At 41.1% G+C, this 11,844-nt stretch overlaps 1 protein-coding gene across 1 annotated transcript in view; it reads left to right on the plus strand.

Moving 5' to 3' along the window:
• BRMS1L (BRMS1 like transcriptional repressor) overlaps nucleotides 1-6,526 on the plus strand; it is a 48,674-nt gene extending 42,148 nt beyond the window's left edge. Inside the window, exon 10 of the mRNA XM_074955876.1 lies at nucleotides 1,063-6,526. Coding sequence (XP_074811977.1) covers nucleotides 1,063-1,186 — 124 coding nt within the window. The 3' untranslated portion in view covers nucleotides 1,187-6,526. The remainder of the gene's footprint in view (nucleotides 1-1,062) is intronic.
• The last annotated feature ends 5,318 nt before the right edge of the window (nucleotides 6,527-11,844 follow it).

Consider the following 11,844-nt stretch of genomic DNA (forward strand, 5'->3'; position numbering starts at 1 on the left):
ATGGTAATCAATTGTTCTCCAGGTCCACTGAAGTTAGGACAAGAAGTAATGGTCTTAATCTGCAGCAAGGGAGATTTATGTTAGATATTGGGAAAAACTTGCTAACTATAAAAATTAAGTACTGAAATTGTTACCTAGGGAAGTTGTGCAATCCCCATCTTTGTCTGAGAACAGGTTAGACAAACACCCATCAGAGATGGTTTAGGTATATTTGGTCCTGCTGCTGTTCAGGGAGATGGACTAGATATCCTCTGGAGGTCCCTTCCATTCCTACATTTTCATGATTCCGTGAATTCTCTTCAGCTGATTGTCAAAGTAATAATGACTGAACTGGCACACCACTAGCAATCAAGTATCAAATTATATTTGTATGTATATATTTTAATCCTTAAAGCAGGTGGTCCAAAGGAAAGTATGGAATGTGCCTTGAAACTGCTTTCTAGTAATGAACAGTGAGGAAAAACAATTCCAAAAGTGTTTGCATTAATGTTTAACTAAGTAATCAATGTAAGAAAAGTTCAATTAGCCAAACAATTCAGTTTTTTCTTTACATATATGTACTGGCTAACAGTTAAATACAAGTTCTTCCTAACTTTCTCTTTGCTGGAGAGCAATTTCTTTTGACCTGTTGGGTTTTTTTTTTCAGGAAGCCCACTTCAGATTGGTGGATTGATAAGGTTTTCTCAATGGGTACTATGAGACAAATTTGTATTTTATATTATAGACCCTATAAATTAAAAGGGAAGATGAAAGCTTTATTTAACCAAATTAAATTTTTGAGATTCATTAGAACTATCATTTTTATTATATTCAAGAGATGCTTGGATGAAAAATTATTTGTGAAGATATAGTGTTCCTAGATATGTCCATGTATCTTTAGTGTCAGCTACAGAATTCTGTTGTTAAAAATATCAACATAATCAGGAAGGAGGCAGTAGCTGTCTGGGCCTAGTACTACTTAATGCAAATATTTAGTATTCCAAAAGAGCACCCTACTTGGGGGGCTGATCCTTTGGTTTATAAGATCATTTGTTTCTAAATTCTATTTTTTTTTCTTTTCAGTGCCATAATTACAACAATTAACCATGATGAAGTGTGGTTTAAGAGGCCTGATGGAAGTAAATCCAAACTGTATATTTCTCAGTTACAGAAAGGAAAGTATTCAATAAAACATAACCACAATTGACCATTACTAATCAGATGTGTAACAAGTGGTGTTACCATGCTTGATGTGCCATGAGGTGAAAGATGTATTTAATAATGTTTTGTATTCTTATTAAATTTATGGCAGTATCTGATGTATTTGTAGTACTGTAGGTAAACTTCATGTGGATGTCCTTGAATAGGTGATGACTCTTAATCATGTTGACCAAGACATTTTACCTCTAAGTTGGGTCTAGTGCCTAAGATATGAAGTATGCCTTCACAGATAATGGCTGAACTTCTGATTTAAAAATATCTGTAAAATGCAAAACATTTGCTTTTATTATTGGTGACTAGATTGTGTGGTAATTGTGCAATTATTTTTACCAGCAGTTCACTCCATATATTAAGTGAATTGTCATGTTTATCTTGGGAGTGTAAGTTAGTCTGCACAAATGTTGCTTCTGAATAGTCTAATGACTTAAGTATTCTTTTATCCAAAGTGAACAGAATTTTTTAAACTTGAGACCCTGGACAGCTCTGACTTTTATAAGGTTTACCATGCCACTTGTAACAAAACAAAGTCAACATTAAGAAATTTTTGAAGAGCACTTTCTGGTACCCCATAATAAATTTAAAATGTTGGTGGCTTTCTTTTCTAGGTTATGCAAGAACATCAGTAGCAAAGCCAATGTAAAATTAGGTACACTACAGGTAGAGGCAGTGCTATGTGGCCCGTAGAGGGTATGAGTGCCTGGCAATAGTACGATGTAAATGGTAAATAACTGAAAGTATTATATTGCATGCTGTACTTGTATGATCTATAGTCTTATGAAACAAATATTCTAAAAACACTTTGTCAAAAGTAAAATGTACCCTCAGAAATGGTATATCTGGGACAAATTAACAGTGACCTCACCATATGCCATCTTTCCAAATTTCCCATATTTTACTCTCTTCTTAATGGAATTGTTTCATGCAGTTTAAAGAAAGTTAAGCTTGCACAGAAGTTATATTTCAAGACATCAGAGGCAGAGTCTGAAATCCTTAATGTTATAGTACATGTTTGGAGCGTGTAGAATAACATGGGATGGGATGGGATTGGATTGGTGGGATTGGAGAAAAGTAATTTTTTTTTCCTGGTGGTTGTGTGCACTTTATTGTCCATTATGATGACACTTCTTGGAACAAGGAAAACATGCACTTGCTTAAATTGATCCTGGCAATGCAAAACTCTTTTGCCCTACATAATACTTAACTGCTTTACCTCTGAAATGTCATTGCTGGTGCAGGATGGTCACTACTTGACTGTTGCCAAAGGTCTAAAAGATTGGACCTTTACAGTGATAGAAAAGCATTGCTCAGGATAAACTGCATGTCACATTAACATTAGTCAACTGTACATAAAATGACAGTTGATGTGTTGGCTTTTGACAGTACTTACTGTATGTACACAGTTTGATAAAAAATTTGTAATAAAATATTTGTATTTTTTAACGTAGTGTATAAATGATCTGTGATAGTGGACACTTTGTACAGTTGTGTTACTCTTTTTATTTTTCCTTGAGAGTTGCAGATGTTTAATTCTAAAGAGAGCTAAAAATATTGTAGTTTTTAATGTTGCCTAGAAATGTTTGTCTTCCACAGAACCTAAAAAGGTGAATACAGATATTTTACTGGAAAATCACTTTTAAATCTGATATCTTTGCAATAAACTAAAATGTAGAAGTCCATATTTCAGTATACATATGGACTTGTGTAACCAGAGATGTAATACAAGTCTCTGTCTTTCTGGCTTCTTTACCCCCAGGTCTTTATAATATGTGAAAGCTTAAACCCTACAGAAGTATAAGTCATACACATGTGCTAAACAAGATTTGTTTAGAAAATTGTAGAAATATACAGTTGTTAATTTGAAAGTTAACACTTTTTTTTAGTTTTTTCAAAATCTTTGAAGAAGGAACTGCACAAGTTACTCACAAATGCTATCTAAGTGTGTAAATGTGCAACTTTAATTTAGGTTGGGGAAGTGAATTTGGGCATTACTGTAATATGGACATTATGCATTACTCAAGCATTTTGAACAGCTGGTCACAGTAATATTAATATTAAATATTAATATTAAACTTTTGCCTGCAAGAGAGGGGAATGAGTGCAAAGCAAACTTGAGCATTGTGGAAAATAGTTCACGGTCTAGAATAGGTGTGCAGGGGAATGTTAGTTTATATTGGGCATGTATCTTGAGAGTATAGTCTTTGTACACAAGCTCAGTCTTTGCTGCTTTGTCTCCATGCTATCCCTTGTTACTGGTACCAAGCCAGTATCACACTCTTGAGACCTGCTCTACACTAACAAATGTGATTGTCAGCTAACCCTTTAACACTGTTCAGACACTATATAGACAAGTAAGGGCTTGCTTAGCATTTGTAACTAAACAGTCTTCAACCCCAGTTCAGCTATCACAATTGCTGCCCTTAAATTTTGTAGTGTAGAGCAAGCATGAGCCCTGGGTACAAAGTAATGCCTGTCTGCAACTGATATGAATGGGACAGAATTGAGTTTGGGGGCTGGGGAGGAAATTAGAAGTCTATATTGAAAGAGTGGGTTTTAAAAGCACATTGCTTACTTTTTGACTTGCCTGATTTACTCAATAAATCATTTAAAGGGTATGTCTGCACTGTAGCTGGGAGGTGAGATTCCCAGCACAAGTAAACAGACTCCGCTCGAGCTAGCATGCATAAAAAATAGCAATGCGGATGTTATGGCATGGGCGGCGGCTCAGACTATCTATTTACACTCAAACCCAGGGAGTTGGCCAGGCTTGGGGATGGGTGACTAGCCCGAATTGCCATCTGTGCAGCACAGTCCATACGGCTGTTTTTAGTGCGCTACCTCAAGCAGTACTAGCATGAAGCTTTCTACCTGTGCTGGCAATCACACCTCCCAGCTGCAGTGTAGACAGACTAAGCAACTCTTTGATTTTCCTGGCAAGTAAGAGGCTAAGACAGATTCTGAACTTTTGCATTAGATACAAGTTAACTACTTTTTTTTAATTTGGAATTTTTAAAATTGGCATTCCAAGTCCAGTGCTTTTCCCATTAATTTCAATGCAGAATTACTTTATATTCTGTCAAAATTATTTTACTCCTGCATGTTCAGCATGTCCATGGAGTAAACATGGATAATGGTTGCCAAAGAAAAGCTGAAACTTCAAGAGGAGTTGATTTGTTTTGGTAGTGCTCCCTATTTATTAGTGATCAGGAAAAAGGAGGGCACTGTACTGTGACAAAATTTGTAGACTCAATTACTTAGTCAAATGAAGAGAACATCCAGAACTTTATAGGGACTTGGCTAAGCTGCATAAAAGGGAGGGGTCTACGATAGACCACCCAAATCAGGAAGAGGAGATGGATGAGGCATTTTTAGAACAAATAACAAATATCCAAAACACAAGAGCTGGTAGTAATGGGGGACTCTACCTCTCCAGACAGCCGTTAGAAAAATAATCTAACAAAACATCATATCTTCAAATGTACTGGGGACAACTTTGTTTCAGAAAGTTGAGGAAATAACCTGGAGAGAGCCATTTTAGAGTTGACTCTGACCAAGAGGGAGGAATAAGTTGCTAGTCTGAAGGAAGAAGGCAATTTGAGTGAAATTGATAGGTTTCATGATTCTAAAGAAAGGAAGGAGTGAGAGCTGCAGAATAAGGACAATGTACTTCAAAACAGACTTTAACAAACTCAGAGCGGCTAGGTAAGGTCCCTGGGAAGAAAATCTAAGGGGAAAAGAAGTACAGGAAAGCTGGCAGTTTCTCAAGGAGACCATATTAAAGGCATAATTGCCAACTATTCCAATGTAAGGGAAAGATAGGAAGAGGCTAGTATTGCTCCATCAAGAGCTCTTTAATTACCTGAAAATCAAAAAGGAATCCTACAAAAAGTGGAAACATGGATGAACTGCTGAGGAATACAAAAGAATAGTACAACCATGTAGGGACAAAATGAGAAAGGATAAAGCATAAAATATGATACACCTAGCAAAGGACATAAAAGACAATCTGAGGTTCTTTAAATACATTAGGAGCGACAGAAAGATGAAGAAAAGTGTAGGTCCTCTAGTTAGTGGGGAAGGAGAGCTAATACCAGATGCCAAGAAGGCTGAGGTGTTTAATCCCTATTTTGCTTCAGTTTTCGGTAACAAGGTTAATGGTGACCAGATACTCAACACAATTAGAGGTTAAAGAATATTTAGATAAATTAGATGTATTCAAGCTGGCAAGGCCTGATGAAATTCATCCTACGATACTTAAGGAATTATATGACTCAACTTTGGAACAGTTAGCAGTTCTTTGAGAACTGATGGGGAATGGGTGAGTTCCCAGAGGATGAGAGAAAGGTACTATGTTTTCCTATCTTTAAAAAGGGGGACAAACAGGACCTGGGGAACATAAGACCAGTTTGATACCTGGAGATACTGGAATGAATTATTAACCAATCTAGAGGATTACAGTGTTATAAGGAATAGCCAACATGATTTTGTCAAGAATAAATCATGCCAAACGAACCTAACTTGCTTCTTTGACAGTGTTACTGTCCTAGTGGATAAGGGGAAGCAGTAGTCCTGATATCTTGAGTTTAGTAAGGCTTTTGATGCAATCCCACATGACATTGTCATAAGCAAACTAGGGAAATGGGGTCAAGATGAAATTACTATAAAATGAGTGCACAGCTGGTTGAAACACTATATTGAAAGAATAATTGTGATGCTGGCAGACCAGGTGCCAGCTCTTGCCAAGGCTTTAGGCCTCAGCTGAGCACTGACAGATTCACTGCTGGAAACCACTCTGTTTCACCTGTGCTGGTATAATTAAGATGGGTCTTTGAACTTATTAACAATGTGTTTAGTCTTTATGAAATGCTTGTAAGTTGCTGCTTACATTAATCTCACTTATAACATCTTTATCACATGCTATAAGGCAATATAATTTTTTGCTTTATAACTGTAAGAAATGTTTGCTCTGAAACAGTGAACCCAGTCAGGAGGAATTCTCTTCTAACCATCAAGGTGGCCTGTCAAAAGTAAATGGGCCACTGTGGGACATCACTATACAAAGACTTTATTTGCCCCTTCATACCCATAAAGAGGCTGCGTGCAAAAGGGCTTGTCTCATGAGCTTGAATTCTAGAAGAAGGAAATAAAAATAGCTGACATTTTTTCATCTCTCTTGCTATTTAGAGTCTTTCAGGTCCACAGCCGCTATGAACCAGAAGCAGAGATCTCCAGAATCAACCTGGGTTAGCCCTGAAAGACATTCAGAGCTGACAGATTACTACAGCACTGTCACCTTTTAAAACCAGAGACTAAGTCATTTGTGTATATGCTTGCCTGCTTTAAACCTTGTAATTAATTTTTTCCCTAGTTAATAAACTAACTGAAAATTTATTACAAGTTTGGCTACAAGCGTTGTCTTTGCTGAGAGATTTAATAGATAGATTAAATAGACCTGGGGTAAGTGAATGGTCTCTTGGGACTGGGGGCAACCTGAAAATACTGTGATCTTTGGTTTATAGCAACCAACTATCATATCACTAAGTTCAGTTCCCTGGGTGGCAAGATAGACTGGAAGGCCCATGGGGACTGCCTGTGACTCCATGGTAAGACAGTTATAGTGCTTCAGCAGTTAACATTTGTTACTGGATTGGTGAAATCTACTTACAGAACACACAACGAACTTGGGGTCTCTGTCCTGCTTCATGACAATCTGCCCTGAGGTTAGCACTCACGGTCATGAACCACTCCAGACAGCATGACAGTTGGCCTAGTCTTGGCAGTATTCACATGCCACAGGTCAAATTGGGTTTATAGATCATAATCCCAGCACTGTTAAAAGTTTAAACTTGATATTGAGAGTTTTAAGAGCTAAAGATTAGTAACAATGAGTGAATCACAGTCATTTGAGTGTCTTGACCCAAAAGCCATTAAACTTATGTAAAGAGAGGGGAATACTCACTAAAAAAGAGCCCCAGATCAGGAACTGAGAATCACTCCAGACAGTATGACAGTAATCAATGGCTTGCTGTCTAACTGGGAGGATGTATCTAGTGAGAACCTACAGGGATCAGACCTGGGTCCAGTACTATTTAATATTTTCATTAATGATTTGGATAATGGAGTGCAGACGGGGGCATGCACAGGAATAAAAATGTGGCTGCTTTTGGAGGGGCACTTTCTGTGCCCCTTGTGGCTGGAGGAGTTGCCTCCTTCCTCCTCTCCCCCATAGCCAATGGAGGTGTCATCTGCCCCCGCCCTACAGAATTCCCAGATTGACACCAAACTGGGAGGGGTTGCAAGCTCTTTCGAGAACAGTATTAGAATTCAAAATGATCTTGACAAATTAGAGAATTGGTCTGAATTCAACAAGATGAAATTCAGAAGTCCATTTCATTTAGGAAGGAAAAATCAAACGCACAAATTCATAATGGGGAATAACTGGCTAGGTGCTAGTACTGCTGAGAAGAATGTGGGGCTTATAGGGGATCAAAAGTTAAATGAGTCAAAAATACAGTTGGGAAAAAAAACTAATCTGATATGTTTTAACAGAAGTGTCATATATAAAACATGGGAAGTAACTGTCCTGCTCTACTCAGCCCTGGTGAGGCTTCAGCTGGAGCAGTGTGTCCAATGCTGGGTGCCACGCTTTACAAAGATGGAGAGTCCATCACTTTTTGTCAGTATAACTTTGTTGCTCAGGGGTGGGAACTCTCTCCTCCCCCTCAAGTAAACCTCTCCCCCAAGTGACGTAAGTTACACTGACAGACACGCTGGTGTGGACAGCGCTATGTTGGCAGGTAACCTCTCACTGACATAGCTACTGCCGCTTGTTGCCAGTGGTTTAATTATGTCGGCGGGAGAGCTCTCTCCCATCAGCATAGAGCAGTTACACAGGAGATTGTTAGGGGGCTTATTCCTTCACCCGCTTCCTTCCCTGGTCCTTCTCGCATGAACAGAGAGCAACAATACCCGAAGTCCAAAGGTGCAAACAATTTGATGTTTATTGGGGTGAACTTCCAGCAAGCATGATTCCAGTTTCCTTCATTAGTGTCCTCCTTCCCAGCTCTGACACCACAGAGCCTTACACCTGTGTCCTTGTTCCCATTCCTGCCCTTAGCAAAACATGATTCCAGTTTCCTCACCCCCATTCCCGTTCCCGTTCCCATCTCCCCCACACCCACTCACTTCCTCATTGACTACAGATTATATAGTAAAACTTGAGTTCTGCTTAGCTATACCTTAACCAATCATTTTCCTGAAATTTAAGTAACCAATCCTAACATATTGTAACATGATTATGTAACCAATTATATCCCACCACCTTAATTAGTTTACACCCAGCAAAATTAATTATTCAGCAGACAGGAACAATAACAGAACCAGACAGAGATTATACAGACAAACAATAGCAAAGTGGGAACTATAATGACAAAACAATACGGAAGTGAGGATTTCACATCCCAGCTATTGATAAGTGAGTTCTTGCCAGACAGGATGCTATCAAACTAAGTTTCCTTTTACATTTTCTAGGCACTTCCCTTTCTCTGGAGGTGATAGGCACTATCAGGACAGGATTGTATTCCTAACAGCCCAATAGCACCTTCTTTCAATGTGACTACTTTGGAATGTGAGGATGTGACCATTTGCTTCCCAGCTTATGGCTGCCTTTGTTGCTTAGCCAAAGGCCTTAGCCTAAGAACAGGGCCTCAGACTGTCACAGTAAGAGAAGGCCCTTACACCGGCAGACAGTGATTTTGATTCTCTTTTGTACCTCTATAACTAGCCAAGTGATAAGAATACACCTAAATTCTTAGAGTATAGGCCTTTACAGACAGGCCTGAATATCTATATCCTAACAGAGATCTTACAGCAGCATAGCTGCATCGGTACAGCTATACCGCTGTAAGGTCTCTAGTGTACACATGAGTTAAATCTTCCCGCTGGTTCCTTTGTTCTGTTCTCACTCTCTGCAGAGAAACTGGAGGAACTACTTTCTCCTATTGCCTACTGAATGGACAACCATTAAGATTTAATGACCCACTGTTGTCCCAGATTTGGCAGATACTTGTTATAGCCCTTGTCAGTTCATGGCTGACACACTGCGCACTGAGGCACTCCATGACACAGCAATTTCATAATATCAGCCAGGAGTCATAAGCTGTATGTAGACAGATTTCCAAATTGTTAGACAGCTTCTTAGGGTGTGTCTACATGGCAATTGAAAACCCACAGTTGGTCCCTGCCAGCTGATTCAGGCTCCTGGGGCTCGGGCTAAGGGCCTGTGTAATTAGGATATAGATATTCAGACTTGTGCTGTAGCCCAAGCTCTGGGACCATCCCACCTCACCTGTCCCATTCGGCCTGAATCTCTACACCTCAATTAAACATCCCCTTAGCACAAACCGCAGTCAGTTGCTACGTAACAGCCACAGATTTTTAGTTGCAGTGTAGACATACCAATAGAGGCCAATCTGAGGGCTGATAGAAGGCAAGAATGCCTGCACATCAAAGGCTGGATATCTAGTCCTCAAGAAACTTTAGTGCCTGAGATCAGAAAGAAGCAGTCTTTTGGCCACTCAGTGTATCTAAAATAACACATTTATGCCTTGTCTACACTACAGAGTTAAGCCGACAAGTTACATCAATGATCATAACCTGCTTTAATTACACTGGTTGTGTACGTCCACACAATGTTCCTTGTGTCAGCGGAGCACGTCCACAGTCATTGCTCTTGCACTGACAGAGAGCATTGCATCATGGGTAGCTATCCCACTGTGCAACTCGCCACCCTCTGGCAGCCTCTGCTGCTGGGAGCTCTGGGAATGGATAGCGGTGCATCATGGGGGTGTGCTCGCCATTCCATGATGCAGTTATTTCCGTGCCATCATTCCATAGGCTTCCAACTTCATTTTGCACCGTTTTTCAACAGTCCTTGTAAACTGTGTGCCCACCATCTCTGCCTGACACCATGGATCCTGAATTGCTGACCAGTCTGGTGATGAGAGTTATGAACACAACATGGCTGGTCCTGCAGTATTTCATGGGCTGCGAAACAGAAAATGAATCGGAGATGCCTGCCCTTCTGTCTGCCATGGAAACAAATAATTCAAGATTGCTGCTGGCATTCACAGAACAGCTGCACATGGCGGACCATCGGCACTGGGCTCCGGAAACAAGTACTGAATGGTAGGATTGCATTGTGATGCATGTATGAGATGACGAGCAGTGGCTGCAGAACTTTTGGATGAGCAAATCCACCTTTCTAGAACTGTGTGCAGAGTTCGTCCCAGCACTGCGGCACAAGGACACCAGAATGAGAGTTGCCCTTACTGTTGAAAAGCAAGTGGCTGTCTGTGACGGGATATACCAGACCCTCCTGCCGGAGACCTCATGGCCCTGCCACACCGTGCTCCAAAAAGGGGCAGTGGAGAGGGTCCTCCAAGCTGCCTAGAGTGGCTGTATGGGACACAGCCAATCAGAGCCCAGCAGCCTAGTATAAGAAGAGCTGCAGGGCCAGAGGGAGTTCAGTTCCTTGTTGGGGTTGTAGGAGTGTGGCTGCTTGATGGAGTGATAAAACCTGTACAGCCAAGCCAAGCCAAGCCAAGCCAGCAGCTGGGGAGAGTGAGAAGGAGCCTTGAGCTGGTTGCTGGAACTCTATTAGGATAAGGCCCTTAGGTAAGGGTGAAGACAATGCAGGGCTGTGGGAAGTGACCCAGAGAATTAGAGAAGTTGTATGACATAGTTAAAGGTACACAGCAGACAGCTGTTATCTACAGGGTCCCTGGGGTGAGACCCAGAGTAGTGGGTGAGCCTGGGTCCCTTCCCCCCACGAGCCACTACAGGAAAGTGGCCCAGATATTGAGGCACTCCAGAGGGGGAACTGAACTATGGTGGCCCAGTTGGAGAGCAGTAGCCAGGAAGCCCCAAGAGAACAAAGACATTACCTCAGGGAGGGAGCCCTGGGACACTGCTCTATCCTAGAGCACAGACAATCAGAGAGAATGCAGGCATGCACACTCAGCCAAAGGGGCACTCACGAGAGGTGAGTGCACCCTGTTACACCATTGCTGTGTGGAAGCTGGCAACTCCAGATTGCTGTCAGTCAGTCACGAATCAGTTTGGAGTTGGAAAATCCACTGTGGGGGTTGCAGTCTTGTACATGTGCAGGGCCTGTAATTGCCTGCTGCCACAAAGGACTGTGACTGTTGGTAATGTGCAGAAAATAATTGGTGGCTTTGAGGCAATGGGATTCCCTAACTGCGGGAGCGGGATAGATGGAACGCATATCCCTATTTTGGCCTGACCACTTTGTGATGGAGTACATCAACCAAAAGGGCTTGCAGACAACTGGTGGATCACAGTGGATGTTTCACTGACGTCAATGCAGGGTGGTCAGGGAAGGTATATGATGCATGCATCTTTTGGAACACTGGACTGTATAGAAACCTGCACACTGGGACTTTCTTTCCAGACCAGAAGATTCCCATGGGGGATGTGCAAATGCCCATAGTGATCCTTGGAGACCCGGCCTACCCTTGCTCATGAAGTCTTACATTGGGAACCTAGATAGCAGCAAGGAGTGCTTCAACAAGAAGCTTAGCAGGTGCAGAATAATTGTTTAATGTGCCTTTGGCCAATGAAAACGAT

The sequence above is a fragment of the Natator depressus genome, chromosome 6 (genome assembly GCF_965152275.1).
Source record: "Natator depressus isolate rNatDep1 chromosome 6, rNatDep2.hap1, whole genome shotgun sequence".
In the NCBI taxonomy this organism is placed as follows: domain Eukaryota; kingdom Metazoa; phylum Chordata; order Testudines; family Cheloniidae; genus Natator; species Natator depressus.